The 23,358-nt window shown below is 41.6% G+C and overlaps 1 protein-coding gene and 1 pseudogene across 3 annotated transcripts in view; both read left to right on the top strand.

Annotated features, from left to right (window-relative positions):
* LOC142451398 (cytochrome c oxidase subunit 5B, mitochondrial-like) overlaps nt 1–3,744 on the top strand; it is a 39,955-nt pseudogene extending 36,211 nt beyond the window's left edge.
* Nucleotides 3,745–12,656: 8,912 nt separating this feature from the next.
* Nucleotides 12,657–23,358, top strand: part of PPP1R12A (protein phosphatase 1 regulatory subunit 12A) — a 159,886-nt gene continuing 149,184 nt past the window's right edge. For 2 of the 3 annotated variants that reach the window (XM_075551229.1, XM_075551230.1), the window contains exon 1: nt 12,657–13,138. In XM_075551229.1, the coding sequence (XP_075407344.1) occupies nt 12,902–13,138 (237 nt within the window). In that variant the 5' untranslated portion in view covers nt 12,657–12,901. Of the gene's footprint in view, nt 13,139–14,373; nt 14,393–23,358 lie in introns of those variants that run through there. The other variant, XM_075551231.1, reaches the window with a different exon arrangement.

Genomic DNA, 23,358 nt, shown 5'->3' on the forward strand with positions numbered 1-23,358 from the left:
TTCAGTGTTTCCCAAAGTGTGGGGCATCTAACTGGTGGTATGTAGTTTTAGCTAAATAGGACATTAAATGAGATCTTGGTAGCTCAGTGGGTTAAACAGGTTGGTAATTCAAACACACCAAGAGCGCCACAGTAGAAAGTTGAGGCTATAAACTCTCATACAGATTAACAGCTTTGGAAACCCCATGAGTCCATTCATTTTGTAATAGGGCTGCTATGAGATGGAATGGACCCAGTAGTAGTAAAGTGACATTAAATGATGGTGAATCACTTAGCAAAAGAGCTATTGTCTTTTCAATATCCTTTAATCTTTCTGATTATGCTCAAACTGTAATATCATTTGATCTCCCTTTTGCCCTATTTTATAGCTGTTTCAGTTACTTAAAAAAGGGGGGGTGGTCTTAAAGGCTTGAAGGCAAATAAGCAGCCATCTAGCTCAGAAGCAACAAAGCCCACAGACAAGAAGCACACGGCCTAAGCAAATACAAAGTGTTGAATGGACCATGTAGCAGACACCAAGGAACAAAAACAATCATTGTGTGATCACCTTCCTCACATAATCGCTGAAGACGAAAGTGTGCATAAGCAAGTGTGGTGAAGAAGGACGATGGTGCCCAGCTACTGAGAGATATAGCGTCTGGGGACTTCAAGGCTTGAAAGCAAACAAGCGGCCATCTAGCCCAGAAGCAACCAAGCCCACACGGAAGCAGCACACCAACATAGGTGATCGTGAAGGGCAGAGGAGACCAGGTCTCCAACAACAAAGGTGGGGTGGTGGTGAGAATCACATCACCGTGAAAGAGGGGGAGTACACATGATGGGGACCCAATGCCCATCTGTAGACAGCTGGACATCCCTTCCAGAGGGGTAGTGGGGAGGAGATGAGCCACTCAGGGTTTAGTGTAGCAACAATGAAACTAAAAACCTTCCTCTAGTTCCTGAACGCTTCCTCCCCTCCCAATCATCATGACCCAAATTCTACCTTGCGGACCTGGTTATACCAGAGGATGTACAGCAGTGCAGTGGGGATCTGGAGGCACAGGGAATCTAGGACAGGCGAACCCCTCAACACCAGCGGTGGGACTGGCGACACCAGGAGGGAAGGGGGTGTAGAAAGGGAGAACCGATCTCGGAGATCTATGTGTAACCTCCTCTCTGGGAGATGGGCAATGGGGAGGCTGGTGAGGGGAGACGCCGGGGAGTGTAAGATAAGATATAATAATTATTTATAAACTATCAAGGGACCAGGGGTGGGATCGGGGAGGAAGGGGGGACGGGGGAAAAAAAGGGAAACCGAGCTGATTCCAGGAACCCAAGTGGAAGGTGAATTATGAGAATGACGAGTGCAACGAATGTATAAGGGTGCTTTGCTCAATTGATGTATGTACAGATTATGATAAGAGCCTTATGAGCCCCAATAAAAAGATTTTTAAAATTGAAGGGGAAATACATGTGGATTTAGCCCCTGGTGAATCCTCACTGGTCACAGACCAGGAATGTGATAGCTACTAACATGCAGAAAGCTTTGGAAAGTGGATTCTTACAGGTGCAATTGGGTTAGAATTTAGCACCCTATCACTTGAGCTCCCTTATGAGGCATTTAAAATTTTGCTCTAGTTTTTAATTTTCTAACTTCTTTTCTATTGAACAAAGTGCCTTGCTGAATGTTTTAGTCTCAAGCATATAAAATTTACATTAGAATCCAGGTTATTTGATTTTAGGATTAAGGACATAATAATAAATAATAATTTCCAAGTATTTATCAATATCTTATGTACAGTTTGCACCACTTGTCTGTCAGTTTGTCATACTGTGGTAGCTTGTGTGTTGCTGTGATACTGGAAGCTATGTCACTAGTATTTCAGTGCCAGCAGGGTCACCCAAAGTGAGCAGATTTAGTGGAGTTTCCTGACTCAGAACAGATACAAAGGTCTCAGCTCCCCACTTTGAAGAAGAAGCCGTTGAAATCCTTCTGCATAGTTTTGAAGCATTTTCAAATACTGAAAGCCTACGTAAAGGAAACAGAACATTGTCAGAGATACTGACAGGTCTGAGGTCACTCGAAATGTAAATGAAGAGAGGATGATTTCCTAGGGTGAGTTGACCATGGGAACTTGAGCCTGATAAAGCCTTTGGGAATGGAGCCTTGGGGTTTAATTTGCTGGTGGGGCATGACTGGTAAATAGAAACAGCTCAAAATGTTCTAAATGTTTGGAACTTGGAAGGTGCGAAATATGAATCTAGGAAAATTGGAAGTGGTCAAAAATGAAATGGAATCTATGAATATGTATATCCTAGGCTACAGTGAGCTGAAATATACTGTATATACTTGTGTATAAGCCAAGCTTTTCAGCACATTTTAAATGCCGTTTTTGTGGTAAAATTAGGTGCCTCGGCTGATATTTGGGTAGGCTTATACTCAAGTATATACGGTAATTGACTCTGTCAGGTATAACAAAATCAAGAGAAATGGATTGTCATTTATTGTCAGAAAGGATCTTGCTACATCCATTATGAAGTACAATGCTATCTGTGATCAGATTGTATCTACCCATCTTTAAGGAAATCTATTCAATACAACTATTATTTAACTATGCATCAAATACAAAAGTTAGTGATGAGGAAATTGAAGAATTCTACCAATGATTTCAGTCTGGAAATTGATCAAACATGTAATCAAGAAGCATTCATAGTTATTTGTTGATTGGAATGCACCAGTTGGAAACAAAGAGGAACAGTAGTTGGAAAATATGGACTTGGTGATAGAAATGAAGCTAGAGACCACATGATAGAACATCTCAAGGCCAATGACATGTTCATAGCAAATACCTTTTTTCAACAACACAAAAGGATTTCCCCAGATGGAATACAGAAAAATTAAAGTGACTACATCTGTGGGAAGACATGATGGAGAAGCCCAACGTCAGTGGCTAAACCAGACCAGGGTCCAACTGTGGAACCGACCATCAATTGTAAGTTCAGGATAAAGCTGAAGAAAATTAAAACAAGTCACAGGAGTCAAAATACAACCTTGAGCATATATCATCTGAATTTCAAGAAAAATCCCAAGAATAGATTTGATGCATTGAACACTAATGGCAGATGAATGGCTAGTGACCTGATGAGCTGTGGGAGGAAATCAAGACCATCATTCATGAAGAAAGTAAAAGGTCATTAAAAAGACGGGAAGGAAAGAAAAGATCAGCTGTCTGCCGAGCCTCTGCCCGGAAGTGCTTCTGCTGCTGGTAGCGGGTGTTACGGCCTCAAGGTTACTCCGCGGAGCTGGAGCGTTGGCCGCTCAGGCCCTGAGGGCCCGAGGCCCCAATGGGGTGGCCGCCGTGCGCAGTATGGCGACTGGAGGCGGCATCCCTACGGACGAAGAGCAGGCGACGGGGCTGGAGAGGGAGATCATGTTGGCCGCATGCAAAGGGCTGGATCCATACAATATGCTTGCTCCAAAGGCAGCCGCAGGCACCAGAGCACCCTAATTTGGTCCCCTCCATCACCAACAAGCGAATCGTGGGCTGCATCTGTGAAGAGGACAACAGTGCTGTCATCTGGTTTTGGCTGCACAAAGGTGATGCTCAGCGATGCCCTAACTGTGGAACCCAGTACAAGCTGGTGCCCCACCAGTTAGCCCACTGAGCCCCTGCACTGACTCACTCTAAACATCTTCTCTTCAATAAAGACTAGCCATTGCGTTGGCTCCTTCTCCCATAAAAAAAAAAAGAAAGAAAAGATCAAATTGGATGTCAAAAGAGACATTGAAAATTACTCCTAATCATAAAGTAGCTAAAGCAAATGGAAGAAAAGATGAAGTCAAGAATATTTCAAAGGGCAGTTTGAGAAGATAAAGCCAAATATTATAACCAAATGTGCAAGGCACTAAAATTAGAAAAGCAAAAGAGAAACACACTTAGGATTTTGGAAACTGAAAGAAATCAAGAAAAAAATTAAAGCCTCAAATTGCAATTTTGAAAGATTCTATAGGCAAAATATTGAATGATGCAGAAAGCATCAAGAGAAGATGGAAGGAATAAACTGTCCATCAGTAGCACATGAGCAAAAATCAATAGTGCTGAAGGAAGAAATTCAAACTGCACTAAATGCATTAGCCAAAAACAAGGCTCCTGGAATTGACGAAATACCCATTGAAATGTAGCAGAAAGCTGAAGAAGCACTGACTTGTCTATGGCAGGAAATTTGGATGACAACTACCTGGCCAACTGACTGGAAAAGATCATATTTCTGTCCATTCCAAAGAAAGGTAACCCAACAAAATGCTCAAACTATCTCACACAAATAAAAATTTGCTTAAGATGTATGTGTGGATTGTGGTAAGAGTTGTACAAGCCCCAATAAAATGATTTAGTTATCAATAAGAAAAAAGAACGTAAAAAATTTGCTTAAGATTATCTGACAAAACATAGGTCGCTTGGCTTTTTGAATTTTCAACCAGTGATTTGCTCCAGATGCTGGCAAAAATCAGGATCTATGGAGGAACGCTCCTCTCTAGGACTGAAGGGAGCTTGCACGCAACCTGAACCGCTCCCTAGGTGGCCATCTATATCCACTTGTTGAGTGAGAGTGGGAGAAATGCAGCGAGAGAGATGGGTTTGAGTCTGGCCATTGACACGTGTGGACCTGATTCACCGGGACTAGAGGACAAACGAGAACAGGATGGCTGGTCTGAAGTTTCAAGAGTTCTGTGGAAACCAAGAATTTGTGGAGGGGCCGTGATCAAGTGAGGAGTCCCTGGCTGGCACAAATGGTTACATGTTCGGCTGCTAACCAGAAGGCTGGTGCTTCCCACCTACTTTGAAGTGCCTCAGAAGAAAGGCATGGTGATGTGCTTCCAGAAGCCACAGCCTCGAGGACCCTGTGGAGCACCTTGAACTCTCAGCACACCTGGATCACCCTGAGTCGGAGTCAGCTTGTTGACAACTGGTTTGGTTCTTGGTTTTGCATGGAGATGATGGTTCTGTATAAAGGGCAGTGTGGCTCAACTTTGACTATTAAAAAAAAAAAAAGATTATCTGACAATGGTTGCAGCTGTACATTGACAGGGAACTGCCAGAAGTTCAAGGTGGATTCAGAAGAAGACGTGAACAATTCCAGGTGGATTCAGAAGAAGATGTGAAAAATGCTACTGCCAGATGGTGCTTGGCTCAAAGGAGAGGATACCAGAAAGATGTTCACTTGTGTGCCATTGAGAATGCATAAGCATTTGATTGTGTGCACCATAACAAACTGTGATCACCTTGCATAATGGGACTCTGTAACACTTCACTGTGCTCATACAGAACCTGGATCAAGCAGCAGATGTGGGAATAGAATGAGGGAATTGCGCGTGGTTTAAAATCAGGAAAGAGTGTGTGTCATGGTTGTATCCTCTCACCATGCTTGGTCAATTTGTGTGCTGAGCAAATCATCAGAGAAGCTGGATTATATGAAGAAGAGTGAGGCATCAGGACTGGAGGAAGGTTTATAAACAAACTGTGGTATGCAGATGACACAACCTTACTTGCTGAAAGTGAGGAGGACTTGAAGCACTTGCTGATGGAGATCAAGGATTGTAGTCTTCAGTATGGATTACGTCTCAATGTAAGGAGGACCAAAATCCTCACAACTGGACTAATAGGTCACATCGCGATAAATGGAGAAAGTACTGAAGTAGTCAAGGATTTTGTCTTACTTGGATCCACAATCAGTACACATGGAAGCAGTAGTCAAGCGATCCAAAGACACATGGCACTAGGTAATCTGCTTCCGAAGATCTCTTTAGAGTATTGAAGAGCAAGGACACAGATTTCATGGATCCACCTTGCAGAGGTTGATGCATATCTGTGTTATAGCACTTTCTAGTGCCTTTACTAATAAACTTAACTGTAAGCATGATAGTGCTGAACTCATACTGTGAGCATTTAAACCAAATCTGATATAATTAAAATTCTTTAAGTTGACTACAATGAACAAATAAATTAATGCAAGGCATAAAATCTGTGTTTTAAAGAGAAATAAACAGATCCTATTTTGGCAGCTGCATGCATATAATAACTAAAGACTTCCACATGAATAATAGCTGCAGTAAAGAAAGAATGAGTAAGTAAGTGTACTTTGCATTTCTATTTTAAGATATGAAAGATATCTTCTAAAGAGGTCATTCAGAAATGAAAATATTTGCATTTGTTCATATCAGAGACCCATGCATAGGCAGATTTTAAATCTCATTCAATTGTTTTGCTATTAAGGTAATATGAAATGATTGGTTTTGCTTTATTATTTTATTTTAAATAAAAAGTTTTGTTTTTTCCTGAAATTATCTATAGATCTTCAATAGTACTAATTCAGCAATAACAATTTTGGTGAAAGTTTATCCAGCAAATTAGGTTCTAATTTTTGCATTTCTATGCAAATTAGTTTCATTTTCATAACATTCTCTTACTTTAAAATTTTTTATTGTCGGCAATAAGGATTTTTCTTAACAACAACAAAAAATTCCTAAATCCTTTCTAAAAGTCAAAGAGAAAGAAAAGTTAAACACAATGTAGTTGGCATATGGTTAATAGACCAGTTGTAATAATTAAGGTTTGGGGCTAACTGGGTTGGACCAGGATTCTCAGTAGTTTGGCAGTTAAAACATGGTAATCCCCACCCCATTATGTAAACCTTGAGGGTGTGGCCCACTTCCCATATAAGTGGAAGTTTGTTTGCTTTTTTCTGGGTTTGGATCCTGTGTCTGGTTCATCTGACATTTGGTTCTTTGGACTTCTTTGGACGGCTGTACTGTGTGGTGATCCTGAAGAAGTCAGCACCTTACCATCTTACCTGCTGACGTCTGATTCATTTGCATTGGCTACCAGAGCCTGCTGTCTGACCTGCCAATATTGAATTCATCAGCCCCTCCAGGTACAGGAGTCAGGAGACACCATCAGGCTAACATCTGATGCAGGAACTTGGAACTTGCTCTTCCTCTACAACTATGTGAGCCACTTCCTTGAAATAAACCTTTCTGTTTGGCTTTGCTTCTCTAGAGAACCCAGTGTAAGACTACGCTGTCTTAGTAATCTAGTACTGCTATAACAGAAGTGTCATAAATGGGTAATTTTAACAAATTAATTTTTCACTGTAAATCTTGCTAGGAAATTAGAAGTCCAAATTCAGATGCTAGCACCAGGGGAGCGCTCTCTCTGTGTTGTCTCTGTGGCAATGTTATTGTCTCTTTAGCTTTTGCTTCCTAGCTCCTTGGAGATCTTTCCGTATTTTGACATCTGTTTTACCCCATCTTTTTTTTACTTCCTTGTTTAATCTCTTAACATCTGGGGTCTTAAAGGCTTGAAGTCAAACAAGTGGCCATGTAGCTGAGAAGCAACAAAGTCCACATAGAAGAAGCACACCAGCCTGTGTGATCATGAGGTATTGATGGGATCAGGTATTAGGCATTGAAGACCCAGAACAAAAGATTATATCATTGTGAATGAGGGGGAGTTCAGAGTGGATACCCAAAGACAATTGGACATCCCCTTACAGAAGGGTCACAAGGAAGAGACGAGCCAGTCATGGTGCAGTATAGCGCCGATAAAACATACAACTTTTCTCTAGTTCTTTAACGCTTCCTCCCTGCCCACCCCACCCCCAACTTTTATGATCCCAATTCTACCTTACAAATCCAGCTAGACCAGAGTATGTACGCGGGTACAGATAAGAGCTGGAAAAACAAGGAATCCAGGACAGAAAAACCCCTCAGGGCCAATCATAAGAGTAGCAATACTAGATACCAGCAGGATAAGGGGAAGGTGGGGCTATCAGCTATATCCCCCCTGGCACAGGCAGCTCACACTCCAGAACCAACTTAGTGAAGATCTCTTTGGAATCTAGAAAGCAGTGGCCTTACCCTCTGAGATCCAAGAGACCATAACCCTAACCTTTGAAGCCCCAAAGATAACAGCCCCACCCTTTGAGGCTGAGGCAGCTCTGATTTCTGTGTCTCAAGCAATAGTTCTGCTCATCAACAAGCTACTCCAGGAATGGTTCTTGCCTTTTCTCTTCTCTTCTTAGAGGACCACAGGTGTAACTCTTATGGCCCATTTCCTGGCTGTAGAATTCTAAAAGGCAGGCAGAGTTGTCTCCTTTATCTATTTCTGTCCCGTTCACTCTCTGCTAATTTCTGCTGTGTACATTAGTTAACTCTATCATTCATAGGCTTACTTTAATAAAAATTTGTGTAGGCACAACCTTGATGTAAATTCTAAGAGACATGAGTTTAGTTTGTACAACAAACTTTTCCAAATAGTTTTCATTTGCAGGGACAGTGAATTACTTAATGTGACTCTTCTAACCAAAGTCTCTCTCACCAAACGACCTCTCCTTGCATGGGTCTGACAAGAAGTTGGGGGAAGATACTGGTGTGATTAATCTATGACTAACTGCACGGGAACAGGATTCCCTGGAGTTAGCCTCATGCTGTATATGCAGTGAGCCTTATAAGAAGCAGGAGGAGGGATCTTATTACCAGCATGAGCCAGAAATGGAGTTCATCCTCAGGAATGGAGATCCCTGTGCAGTGAACCTCCTGGATCCAAATGACAGCAATACCACGAGAGGAGCAGCATTTGAACCAGGAACCAAAGCATGGAACAGTGGTGGACTTCCCAACCCACGGAGCAAGTTGAGTGCTTTGGGGCAGGAGGCTGGCTTAAGGAATGGAGAGCCTAAGCACTAAGTTGGGGATGTTGGTCTTGCTGATCCATGGAAGTTGAATTTAGTGTTTTCGGGATGAGGCTTACAGCAGAATGGTATGCCCCTCTGGACATTTACTAGCAGACCTGAAACTTCTGTAACATGTCTTGGTGAACAACTGCGACCTTTTCTCACTGGCATTACAACTTGTTAACATCCTTAACGAATCCTTTCATCATGAATTCTGAGTGTCTGTGTAGCCATTGCAATGGATATTAGAAACGAGAGCAGTAAATTAGAAAACCTTTATTAAGATATTACATCATTGTACACAGTTCATTTTTAATTTCTTTCCTCTTGCATTTTACTATAAATAGCGATGAGAAACCGCATGGCCCCTTTTAAGTTCTTGCTTAGAAACTTCCCCAGCTAAATATCCAAGTTCATCACTTACAATTCTACCTTCCACCAAATATTTTTTTATAATTCAGTCACGTTCTTTGCCACTGCATAAGAAGCACTGGCTTTCCTCCATTGTCCAATCATGTCCACCATTTTAAAGTCTTATAAGAACTATTTAATGTCCACATGCATTCTCTAGGACAACAGACAATTCTTGTTAACTTAGCTCTCCCCTAACCAGAACTGCCTTTGCCATCTACAATTCTACTTAGCCTGTTCAAGGCAATCGAGGCTTTTCCTATTTATTCAGTACTTTAAAACTCTTTCAGCCTCTACGTATTACCCAATCCCCAAACTACTTCCACATTTTAGTTATCTGTTAATGCAGCACCCCTCACTTCTGATCCCAAATGATGTCCTTATCAATTCTGCTCTAACAGATCACATATTGGACAGCTATGTGGAAATATCACAAGTGGATAGCTAGCTTTCCAACAGCCAGGATTTTCTTAGTTTGATTTTCTGTTGTTGGTAAGGTTGTTTGGTGCCATATAGTTGGTCTCAATTCACAGGTACCCTATATACAACAGAGCAAAACACTGACCAGCCCTGTGCCAGCTTCATAATCATTGCTAGGTTGCAACACATTGCTGTAGCCACCGTTGAGCAATTGAGAGTTTCCTTCTCTTGCTGACCCTATATTCCAACGAGCATGAAGCCCTTCTGCAGGAATGGTAACATGTCCAAGGTTCATGAAACAGAGCCTTGCCGTCCTTGCTCCTGACAAGGATTCTGATTATACTTCTTCCAAGAGAGATTTGGTCATTCTTCTGCCAGGTGACAGAGGCCAAAAGTCCAAATTCCGGGTTCCCGGTTGTTAGGATGAGTTTTCTAGAGAAACAAAACCAGTGACAGGTGCATGTTGCAGACAGACAGAAATTACCTTCAAGGAACGACTTATAGAGCTGTAGAAATACAGTACAGTTCAAGTAAGCATAGTCTGCGGACAACTTGTGGGATGAGCAGGTGCCAAAATAGGAAATGGAGTAACCAGGCAAGGATGATGAAGCAGAGACAGCAGGGGGTATAGGCTGGTGGATGCAGAGGTTCAAAGTCAGTTGAATGAATGTTGTCCGATAACAGTTCTAGGATCTGCATGGGATGCAACATGTCAAGGAACCAAACAAAAGATCTAGCTCTGGCAGAAAGTGAAGGGCTGAAGAGAATTCAACTCTTCCAGGTTTTTCTTTTATACATAAAGGCTTATGATGACAAGAAGGTGTGTCATCAGGCTGTGATGAAATTGACAGATTCAGCTCCATCTCTGCTCTTAACCAGAAGTGCTTAGTTAACATAATCCCTAACCATCATGGCAGTTTTAGACTCTCTCTGTTGGCCCTGGTTCTAGATCCTTGTCTCTTCAGCTTCCTCTCGGTTCCTTGGAGAGGTCCCTGTGTCTTGGCATCTATCTTACCTCATCTCTGTTCTCTCGATTGCTTGCTTAATCTGTTATATCTAAAAAGATTAACTAAAGACACACCCTACACCAATCCTATCTCTTTAGCACAAAAAAGTATGAATGTAGGAAAATTTGAAGTTATCAAATATAAAATGAAACACATAGAGATCAATCTCCTAGCCATTAGTGAGCTGAAATGCACCGGTATTATTGGCCTGTTGGATAATACACTGGGAATGGCAGCTTCAAGAGGCACGGTGTTGCATTCATCAAAAACATTTAAAGATCTACCACGTACAATGCTGTGTGACCGGATAATAGCCTAACACCTACAAGGACGTTAAAGCTATTTCAAAAGGGGAAGACTGTCAAGGAGATTAACACTGTGGCTGCCACGATGGGCTCAAGCATGGCACCAAAGTGTGAGGATGGCACAGGATTGAGCAGCGTTCATTCTATTGTGTACAAGGTCTCCATGAGACAGAACTCAATGGCACCTAACAACTTTTGACACCTAACAAAAGCAACAGCAATTGTGGGTCATAAATACCAGCCTGATAGGCATATGTTCTCATCACATTTTGTTCAATTTAATTTTCCAAGAGGAGCTTTGGTGGCGAGTGTGTTAACTGTTGGATTGCTAACAGGGCTGGTGGGTGAAACTCATCAGCCATTTCTCAGAAGCATAAGGCTGTGAGCTCCCCAGTTGTGGAAACACAAAGGGACAGTTCTACTTGTCCTATGGGGTCAGTAGGAGGTGGAATCCACCCAACGGCAGTGGGTGAGTATGGGTTATTTCCCAGCACAATAGGGTGCTATGAAATCTTTTGAAAAGGGTATCAGGCTGGGAGTAAGCCCAGCTAAATAGTTCACTGCTATGTCTAGCATGTACAGCTATGTCTGATCCAGAACACTTTTTGAATGAATGCTAATCCTGCTTCGTGATGAAATTAAATGTTATTGAGTTCTTTTGAGCCTGTCTTGATGATTCCTAAAGTTCTTTTCAATGGCAAGATTTTATGACTTCTTAATGCCGTAAAACAAAACGTTGGATGAAGACACTGGTGTTCAGAAAAACATCAGTTAGTGGAGATTGCAAATAGACGGACTTGTTAGTATTTGTTACAATTTTTTCTCTTTGCGTATGTATGGTCATACATGGCAAAGTTAGTCTTTTTTCTTGATAACTTCTGTACTTTTCACTGTTATATGTGCCTAGAACACCAACAGGCTCTTAAATATTCAACGAATACTGGTTGAAATGATTGCCATCATTTACATTTCTTTGGGATCCTAGACGTTGCTCAGTCATTAGGGAAAGGGGGAGCGGGAATCAGAACTACCTTAAAAGGTCAGGACCAGTAGCAAGGCTGTCCTGAGCTTAAGTGGAGTACCGGGCAAGCTTAAAGCAATGACAGAAGGAATAGAGGACCAGAAATAAGCAAGCGAGCGAGCGAATTAAAAAAAAAAACAAGCAAAACTTTTTTAAAAAGCCAAACAAACAAAACGAAACGAAACACAGGCAGAAGAGGAAAGACGTTTGGGTGTTGGCAGGAAGCCACAGCAATGACCGCAGGCCAACCCCTGGCACTAGGCGGTGCTCTCTGGCCGAGGTGTGGGGTAACTGCCTCCCAAGTCCTAGGCTACACAAACCTCACTTTTAAAGGGGGTGTCACAGTTGCATTGTGATACCCCTCCGCAAATTCCTGCGAGTGCCTTGGAAAAGAGAAACCACACGCGCCTAACACGAGCTAGCCTCCATTCCATTCAAATAACGTAGGCCAATGGGAAAATCTTCCGCGCAGAGGTAGCCTCTCCGTCCGGCCGGGACCGCCTCGCAGGCCGGGCGGCGCTTCCGAACGCGGCAGTCCGGCGGTGGGGGGGTGGGGAAACCTTCAGGAGCGGGAGCCTTCCTTTGGGCAGGGCAGCTTCCCTTCCGTCTCAGGTCGGTCCCAGCCCCCGCGAGCCGGGCCACACCCGCTTCCCTCCGGTGACCGGGCCGCCCCCGCCGCGCTTCGCGGGAGCGCTCTTCCCGGGGCGGGCTCAGGCCAGGGCGCATGCGCGCGGCCGCCGGGCGCCTCCCTGCCGGATCTCGCGAAGTTACGTTACGGGGGCCGCGGCTGACGGGTGGCCGGGCCGGGGGCGGGAGGGCCTGTGTGGTGGAAGGGAGGTCCGCTCGCCCGGGCGCGCCGCCCCAGTGCTCTGTGGGATACTGGACGTCTCGAGCGTCTCCTCCCGGTTCCCAGCCCGCGTCGGGCCCGCGCTCCCAGAACCAGCCACACACCCCCGCCTCCCCTCTGTGCCCTCGGCGCCCCCCTCCCCACCCCCCGCGCGATAAGAAGACCCGGCGGCAGGAGAGGGGATGAAGATGGCGGACGCCAAGCAGAAGCGGAACGAGCAGCTGAAGCGCTGGATCGGCTCCGAGACGGACCTCGAGCCTCCGGTGGTAAAGCGCCAGAAGACCAAGGTGAAGTTCGACGATGGCGCCGTCTTCCTGGCTGCTTGCTCCAGCGGCGACACGGACGAGGTGCTCAAGCTGCTGCACCGCGGCGCCGACATCAATTACGCCAATGTGGACGGGCTCACCGCGCTGCACCAGGTCTGTGCGCCCCGCCGCGCGCCCGCCCGCCCGGCCCAGTTCGCCCGGCCTCCGGCCCGGGCCTGCGCTGCGCTCGCAGCCTCCCGAGGCGGGGGCGCCGGCACCGACTCCCTACCGCGCGCCCAGGGGGCGGCTTCCCGCGAGGGCGGGCGCCGGGCTGGAGGCCCCTTCTGCCCGGCCGGTGTTGCTGTTGGGAACCGAGTCGTTTCCGGGACGGAGGGGCCGCTGGTCGGCCGGCTCGGGGCCCTACGGCCATTTGTGGACGTGTGTCCAGGAGTTGGGGTCGAGACGGGAAGGGGGGTAGTGGGCTTGTGCCTGGACCCCGCTGTCAGGGATTTATTCGTGAGAGGGGGACGCTGGAGAAAGGCACATTAGGGACCCTTGCTTGGGCAGATGGACACCTCTGACTTGTAGGTGGGCAGTGGATTTGCTGTACTTTTTCCAGGACTTGATTGCAAATGATGGTAATAATAGTAATCAGGAGCTCTAAGCCGAGTGCCCTGAGCGACCGATTTCCTGTTTTGTCTTTTATTGCTCTTGGTCGCCGGGGAGGAGAAAACGGTGTAATGAGCTGATCGGCACCGGCTGAACGGGTGGGGATGGACGTGAGCGTTCCCGAGTGCTGGCCCACCGCGGCGCCGGGCCGCAGGGCTGGAGCTCCTGCCCCGCGGAGAGTGTGCCGCCGCGTCGGAGCCCGGAGCCCCAGCGCCCGGGCTGTGCACCGGGTTGGGAAAGACGGGAATAAACACTGGCATTCTTCGCAGAGCCGGCTACCGAGATCGGGTTTTTCTCTTGGGGTTGGAAAAAGGAAAACCGGTCACTAACTTTCCTCAAAATGGATGCTTTGTGCATGTTAAAGTTTTATAGTAGTCTGATTGGGATCTCTCAATGTTAGCCAAATAAGGAGAAACTATTGGCAATCCAGAGATAATGTTGCTTTGCCTTTAGCAGGCCAAAAGCAACACCGCCATGTAGAGTTCTTTATAAAAAGCACTTTTTTCAGTGATGTTCGTAGGTAACAAGACATACCGCTTTCCCTTTTTCCAGCTGGCAATTTGTAATTAATGGAAAACGACTTGACAACAGAAGCTTCCTCTGGCAGTGAAAAGATTTCTGAACTCTTTTAAAGGTGCTCATTTGTATATGGGAGATTGGAGCTGAAGTTAGAGGAAGACTAGAGCAAAAACTTGTTTGGGAGCTTACAACTTAAAAGCTGTTTATTTCATGCTTGTTAGCTTGCTGTCTTTCAGAAAGGTGTGTGGTCTCATTTTTCATTTACAGCTTCCTGTTTAGGCAAATGATGACCATTTTAAGTTTTCTTTAATTGAATTTGCATTTCATCGTTGACTTATAGCCTTTGTTTACAACGTTGACTTGATACATTGAAATGACTGACAAATTGCTGGGTAAGTCTGGACACAGAATGTGGTACCTAGTGAGGACCTAGCTTGTGCTTTTGCTCTTAATTCCATTAATTTCCATTCTTATCAGTATAGCAAACTGTATATGACTTGGCATTAAAAGAAAAGCATATCTGTAGATTCTGGAAGCTTGATGTTGAGAATGAAATAATTATGCAAGATGAAGAATCTTCAAATTTCTTTCAAGTGCAATTTTAAAACAGTTAATTCTGTGTCCTGAGGTCAGGATAAGATTCAAATAGAATTTTAAACTCATCGTTGCTGTATAGGAACCCAGATCTATTGACCTGAGGGAAGATAAAAATATCTTAAAACTTAATGCAATACTGATTCAGGTACCAAAAGCAAATGGGCACTAAATAGGCTTTTCAAGCTCTCCTCCCACCCCCTCAGCCCACCTCCAATTTTGTACATTGTTTCAAGAATTATCACATGTATCAATTTCTTCGTGACAGATGAATTTCAGTAGTTTGGCCTTATATAAGTGGAGGCTATTGAGAATGTATTTTAGTTGACAAGTATAGGTTTCCAAGTTTCTATATCAACCATTTGCATAGTATCATTTTGTATTTTATCTCCGTATTACTAAAGTCTGTGAAACAAAAGCCTTTAAAATGTCGGGCATTAAACTTTTTGTTGTGTTTTCTCCACATGGTCTTTCTCATTTATCCACTCTTGAACGTTTTACCCCATTGCGGCTGTGAGAACAAGGAGCTCACTTTGGGGGACAGATCATGAGAGGTGATAAATAAAACTTTAAAAGCAATGCAAATTTTTTTAAGCTTTTCAGAAACCTCTTGAATGCTGCTTGCTTTAATAGCTTAAATTATAAAACCTAAAATGGTCCACTGAATTTTTAAAATCATCTTTGAGTAGTTTCTTTTATTTAACCTCTCAAAAGCTCTAAGATACCTAAAACATTTTTACCAGATTAATTATTAGGGTTTTGGAATATTCATTTACTTTTTGGTTTTGATCTGTTATCTAAAATTTTATTGTCACGAGAAACATTTATAAACTTTACAACCCACAACTATACTTCTTAATCTGATATTTTGCTTCCATTTAATAGAAACAGGTTATATTTAGAAGGTTCTTTATTAGATATTGAACGTGCTCTTTCATTCGAAGCTGAAGAAGATATTTAGTTTTTAGCTTTTCTTTTTGTATGGAAATAGGGTGTCTACTTAGGAGAAAGAGTGGTGTTTCCTGTTAAATTCTCTGTTTAGCCTCAGAAGTAGCCTTTCCAGACCTTGTAGTAGAAAACAGTACTGATGTTTGGGGCTTAATTTCTGATAATCTTGAACTGAGGTCTAAGGTAGACTTTCACTTTTTTCAGTGGACCATAATCAGCTTCTGATTTTGTAGCTACTTAGTAGAGTTCTGTCATACTCTCTTTATAGTTTAATATGCTTTATAAAGATTTTAAAAGACTCATTGGACTAGATACCTCTGTGTTGGTTTGAGTAATAGGATTGTTTGTGTATTGTTTTATTGCTGATTTTTAATGATATATGTATAAAATGAATGTATTACTGAGATTTCTCCCAACAGTTTCCAGATCTATACGTCTAGTCCTGTCTTTAGTTTTTGTTTTTACCTTAAAATCTTCCTTTATTTGTGGCTACAAATTCATAATCAATTTTCAGCTCACATTTTTCTCCAGAACCCCAATTCCTTCTTTTTATTATTCTACTGTCATGAGCTTGATGAACATGAAGCAAGTCATGATTTGGTCTTTGTGCAAACATCAGATTGTATCTGGTCCTGGTTTTTCTGTAAGCATCTTGAGCAAACTTCGTGTCTTAGGCATGCTTGTCATGGCACTGAGAGGGATTCCCCTGTGTATTTGGCCCTTTGTCCACGTCATTAACAATTTCTTCGTAGGGGTTTCTGTGGTATTTTCGTTATTCTGGTCATTTTCAATAGAACCAATCTTTTAATAGCTTGGACATTTTTGAGGATCTTAGTTTTTGAGGATCACTGAATTTTGAATGTACGTCAATGCTACTACTTTTCTTTGGCTGTTATTATCACTAGTACTGATTTTGCTGTATTTGGGAGCCATGATTTCCTAAAGAAATTTAAGCAGACAACATTCAGAAGATGTATGGTAGATGAAATTGGTTACTGCTGCTTTCTAGTTAAACCATGCATTGTTACATAGTTTAGATAGAAAGTATAGCATGACACATCACGTACTAAAAGTCAGATTTATTTTTACTATCAAGACATGTATTATAGGCTACATGTGCATTGTACCATTATACACCTAGCAGCGCAATCACTTTGTATACGAGTGTGAGTTAAAAGTGTTGTGTGTGGGAAACTTGTGCTCACTTATCCCTTTCTGTGGTGGAATTATCAGAGCTCTATTAGACCTTGGTGGGATTACAAGGCATTTATGGTCAGATGTTGCCCAAATGGGTGCTACAAGGTGCTTGATTATAATGTTGATATTCAATATTAAGTATGTGGGGCTTCAAAATTTTGTGAAAAAATTCATTATCTTTTATTCTTTCCATGAACTTTTTGAGGGCCCCTTCATATAATAAGATTTTATATTGAAAATATGAGGGGGTACCCCCCCTCCAAATGGAATTCCCCCCCCAAGCTATGTATTTAAATTTTTTTACAAAACAACTTTATCACCTTCAAAGTACTCTCCATTACACTGAGTACATTGTCAAATCTGCAATTTCATTCTTGGATACATTTTTCAAACCATTTGTTTGGATGGCTGACAGCATCTCCCTCATTTGTTTTCTTCACCTCTTCTAAGTCATCAAATCATGTCCTTTCATGTCCCTCTGTAGTCGCAGAAACAAAAAGGTGACCTCAGCAAGGTCAGGTGAGCAAGGTGCGGGGGGGCAAGAGAGGTATGCTGTTTGGTTTTTTCCCCCCCAAATTGGCACATTGAGATGGTTGCTTGAGCAGGTGCATTGTTGTAGCAAAACCAGCCCCTCATCTGCCACAAATCAGGCTTTTTTTGGTTGCACACTGTTACACTATCTTTTCAGAACCTCTAAATAAAAAGCTTGGTTAACAGTCTGACCTTGTGGAACAAACTCCAAATGCACTACAAGTTGGCATATCCTTCTGTTTGGGAAGTTGATGGACATCCATAACGAGGTTTGCCATCCATCCATTGATGTTTCACCTTTTTTGAAATGAGAAAACCACTCTTATACTTGGAGTTTTTCCCATAGTGCTGTCCTTGTAAGCTGTGTTCAACATCACAACAGTTTCTGTGGCACTTTTCCCAAGCAGGAAACAAGATTTCACAGTTGCACTCTGTACTGTTAAATCAGCCATCACACACACGCACGCGCGCACACACGTTTAAGCGAAACTGCCCTTATTAACAAATTCACTGTGATCAGAGAGAACCTTCCCAGGCGAGGTCACTGGGTACACTAACTCAGAGTTTCGCAGTGCTTGTCTTGGGAGGAAAATGCTATGAAAGTTTCACTCTGCCCAGCATAATTACATTTTTTGGGGGGGGGTACGCCCTCGTACACTTTGAATCAATTGCTTTCAAGTTGAGTCTTATATATGGCAGCATCATGTTTGTCAGTGGAGTACATCCTTAGATTGTTCAGTGGCTGATTTTTTCCCCCAGAAGTAGATTACCAGACCTTTGAGTATACTCTAACCTAACCATTTGTACCACCCAAAGACTCATCTTTCAACCCCTTGTCATAAAATAACAACTGTTTGCATCTCCTGGTGTTACTTCTTCAGCGCATCCTTACTGTTCAAATGTTACAGTTTATCTACTTTTTATTATTCAAGATTAGTTTGCATAATTTTTATATTGTTAGACTTTACAAGTATCTTTTAACTCTGAATATTATTGAATTGTAAGTTTTACATCAGTATCAGGAATTTATTTTAAATTCAGTCTAAAATTAAAATTATATATTTTTCTTTTAAATCAGGCTCTTATTGTTGCCCCAATTTCTGTTAATGATGTCCTTATTCTCTATCAAACTATTAAATATTTTTAATGATCATTTCTTCATTCCCCTGTGTATGTATATTTAATCAGTCTTCTAGCTTTCTAGTTCTTCTGAAACTCTTACATCACTTCTTTTCCCATGTCTTTCTTGTTAACATAGTTCATGTCTTTTATTATTTTTATCTGAAGAACATAATAGTTTAATTGCTTTCCCTGCCTTTTCTTTGTACAATTCATATATTGCCATCAGATCACAATCTTTTAACAGTATCACTTTGATTGTGTCAGCCCTCTTTAAATTTACACATCAGGCTTTTCACTACCTAGTTTAATCTTTATATGGTTCCATTATATGCTGATTTACTCTGTAAAAGTTGGATAACTTGCTTTAATTTGAACAGGATCTTTACTTTTTTATTTCTATGGCTTTAGCCAGGCTATTTCCCTCACCTACAATATTGTTTCTTCTTCCCTTTTAAAATCAGAATTCAAGCCATTCTTTAGGGTTCCGCCCAGTTGCCTAGTTAATGAGATCTGTTTGTGCTTTAAGCTTGTATGTGGATGGCACTTGAGAGACATACCCGTTCTGCTGCTGTTAAAACACTTGTTTGTAAGCTGTCTTCCTTGGTAGACTGTAAAGACCCAATCTTCCTCTTTTCTTCTTGATAATCCAGAGCCTTGTACACAGAAAAAGAGTCCTGGTGGTGCAGTGGCTAAGCACTGCCAACCAAATGGTCAGCAGTTCCAACCCACCACCTGCTTCACAGAGAAAAGCTGTCACTCTAATTCCAGGAAGGTCACAACCTTAGAATCCCTGTTATTCCTGAAGGTCACTGTAAGAATTGACTGGAAGGCTTTTTGTTTGGTACATAGTAAGTAGGTGCTCACTAAAGTTTGTTGAGTGCATAGTTTTATGTTCTGTCATGAATAAGCAGGTTTAGTGCTCCTTGTATGTTGTGAAATACAATTTTTAAACTTTCAAATCCAGATACTTACCTAGAACATTGTTCTCGCATATATGAATAGTGGGTGCCTAGGAAATTATTTGTATTATTGAGAATTTGTGTATTAAGGACACAATTGAAAATCTCTTTCACTGGTCTTTTGTGGATATTTTAAAATATTTTGACTTATTAAAAACTGTTATCATTAAGCCTTCCTATTTTTAAAACCAACTTGGTTAAGTGATAGAAGAAACATTTTGCTTACTTGACTCATAAGTTAACTTGCTACCGCTTATATTAGGACCTGAGCTGTGTCATATAGGAAGATATACAATTGAATGCTATAACATAGCCTTCTGTTTCTCAGTATAAGCATACTTATAAATTTTGGACTTGAAATACAAATTTTATCAATTTCTAAAGGAGTAATGTAAAGCTTCTTTGTAAAATATGTGAGTCTCTTGTCAGTAAAAGTAATATTTCTGTGCACTTTTAATTTTTAAGCACCTGGTCTTCTCAGACAGGCCTTTTTCATTGAATAACAAACTGAGATGTAACTCTTTAAAATAATACATCTTAATAGAGCTACTTAAGGTGTTTTACAACCAAAAGTAATAGAAATTGGAAACACCTAACATTGAATTGCTTGATAAATAGTAGCTTACTTGCTATATATGAGCGATCTGTTTAAAACTGAATATCCAGTTTATAGTTTAAACATAATTACCTTTTTTGAGTGGTTGTTATGATCGTGGCAGAGTATATTGGATTTCATATGAATTCTATTAAAATATGTAGTATATACTATATCCTCTATGTAATTCTCTGGGTAGAAAAACTGTAATACTTTATATGATTAATCCAAAAATCGATTATCATTATTTTTCAAAGCACCCAAATAAGCAGAAAATAACCTAACCAAACAAAAACCTTCCAATCCCAAACTGACTCATTCCCAAACCCACTGACTCATAGGTCCTATAAGGGTTTCTGAAACTGTCAGTTTTTTTATGGGCGCAGACAGCCTCGTCTTTCCCTTGAAGAGCAACTGCTGGTGAATCCGAACTGCTGACCTTGCAGTTAATAGACTCTAACTCGTAACCCACTATACCACCACAGCTAGCACCTTCTGGACCAACACTACCCCCCTCTCCCCCACCTACCCACCCATTGCCATAGAGTTGATTCTGACTTGGTGACCCTGGATAGGGTTCCTGGGCCTGTAATCTTTACAGGAGCAAATAAGCAATATTTTTTTCTGTGAAGAGCAGCTAATGGGCTTGAACCTCTGAACTTGGGTTTAGCAGTGCAGCAGTGCCACCAGGGCTCCTGAACGGACTTCTTTAAGCAAATAAATGGACCACCTTGTAGAATATAGGGTGAGCTGGGAGGGCACTAGTATCTCTATACTATTACTGTTAGAAGGCGTTCTCTGCAGTTGCTGCATTGGGGCTTCCTCACAAAGTTTTGTGGTCGGTTTGACTTTGAGGTGTCATAACCAAGCCCATCTTTCATGTGCTGCTTCAGCTACAGTGTGATTGCATGCTATGACTGAGCATCTTTTTAGAGTGCACTAGATGGATCGGGAAAATTGTTATTTTTCATTATTCGCTATACCCCACTAAAAATATATTGTCACATACACGCTTTTACTTTTTTAAAAAAGATGATTTTAAAAGATAACTATTTAGATTTTTTTTAATTTTTGAGTGAGGAGGGTAAGAGAATAAGCCATTGGGTTGTTAACGGCTACGTGTCCATTTTACACTTCCCCCGCATTGCTGTTTTCCTTGCTCCTCTGCCTGTAACAGATTGCCATCTTTTCCCTCACCCTCTTAGGAAAGTTAGTGGAGGTCCAGTTACGTTGGAGAGATGAAACATTGGCATTTAGGAACACCTCTTTGAAAGGTTGACGACTTCTAGACAGTACAGAATAGCAAAACTCTAATTTCCAAAACGTAGTTTGGACTGATCCAGTTTTCACATTCTCACTTCTCGATTGTTGACACCACCTACCCCCATGGCACTCTCTCGTTGACCCTGCCCACGTCAGAGCTCACAAGTTCAGACTGCCATTTAGACTGACTGAGGCTGCAAGTTGGCGTGGGGGAATCCACATGTTACTCTAACCTGCCACAAACTTAAGAGTTCACACAACATCCTTATTTTCTGACCTGCTGTCTCCCACTGCCCTTTGGGGTTCAGTAATTCTCTGGAACAATGCACAGAACTCACAGATAGTATTGTCATATTTATGACTACAGATTTGTTAAATCCAAAAGGAACTGTTTAAAAAATGAAGAGACATCTGGAGTCTGGAAGGCTTCCTAAGGTCAGGCTTCCTTGCCCTAGGGTGGGAGGTATGTGTGGTTTTCCCAAGAGAGATGTTCTTGTCAACCAGGAAGCTCACTGTCATGTGCAGGGCTTGATAGCTAAAGTCTTGCCTCCTGAATCTAATTGATGTTGGCCTCCCAAGTGAGTCTTTTCTGGTTTGGTCAGCTCCCACTCTACTATAGAGTTGCCTGGAAGTTCTAGCCCAAGGTATTCCCCACTGCTCCAAGAGTTATTTCTCTAGAAGCTAGGACAAAGACCGCCTTGTTTGCCTGCTCATGGCACCATCCTCACAGTGATGTTTGTCCATTATTGCAGCTACTGTATCAGTCCATCTTGTTGAAGGTCTTCCTCTTTTTCATTGACCCTCCACTTTTATGTAAGATAAAACTAGGTCGGTCAACAGTTATTTTGATTTTTTTTTTTAGGTTGAGGTTGACTGTGTAACAAAAACTAGTTGCCCTTGAGTCAACCCATATGTGTCACAGTAAACTGTGCTCCGTAGAACATTTTGGAAGTAGATCGCCCGGTCTGTCTTCTGACACTTGAACTTCTAACCTTTTTAGTTAGCAGCTGAATCATATAAATGTTTGCACTACACAAGGACTCTAGCACTACACTAAAAATCAAACTAGTTGTCATCAGTTGATTTTTGACTCATGGTGAACTTAAGAGTTTGAGTACAGCTGACCTTAGGATTTTCCAGAATGTTCTCTCTGTCCATCTGATTAGTAGTTAAGTGCTTAACAGTTTGCACCACTTGTCTCTTTTTAAGTCACAAAGAAGAAAATATTCTTAAATCTTTCATAAATTATAGTAGCTGGAACTTTCTTTGGAAACCAGAGAATTAAATGAAAAATTTTGCATATTTTTTCATTTGCTTTTGTTTTAGCTAACACTTTAAGGTTTTTTCTATTGTGATTACAATACAATAGTATTATATCTAAATTAACCACAGAATTTAAATCTTGCCCACATTCTAGAAACTGCCCAAATTGTTTTTGACTGACTGACCATTATGTGTAGATCAAGTGCTTTAAGAAGTTGAAAAGTTATAGCACCAATAAACCACTCCTATGGTTTGTCTTTAAAGGCCTTAATTTTTCTTCATTCAAATGCTTATTTACATTATTGTAGTCATTTTTATGTGCACATTTATAATAAAATCCCTTTAATCCATACACATTCTCACACTCTTAAAAGATAAATGATAATCAAGTCCATGCCATATATTAAAAGAATAACCCACAGCCTGCCACAAAAATTTAGTAATATCCTAGTTTATTTTCTGTATAGTGATCATTAATATTTATAAATAGCACATGAGGCATTAACATGAAAAGCTAATAGTTTTCTGAAGTAACTTCAGAAGTATTGAACTAAATTTCCTGGAAGTCATGTTTGATTTTAATTGGAAGCCTTTTGGAATTAGGAATACCCAAGTTATTAGAATATTCTACTTGTAAACTTTTGCAAAGTTTAGCCAGATATTATAGAATATACTTGTAAAAGGCCAACTTTTTTCCTTTTTGTATGGATATAGGGGAGAACACAATTTGAAAT

This window comes from Tenrec ecaudatus, chromosome 6 (assembly GCF_050624435.1).
Source record: "Tenrec ecaudatus isolate mTenEca1 chromosome 6, mTenEca1.hap1, whole genome shotgun sequence".
In the NCBI taxonomy this organism is placed as follows: Eukaryota; Metazoa; Chordata; class Mammalia; order Afrosoricida; family Tenrecidae; genus Tenrec; species Tenrec ecaudatus.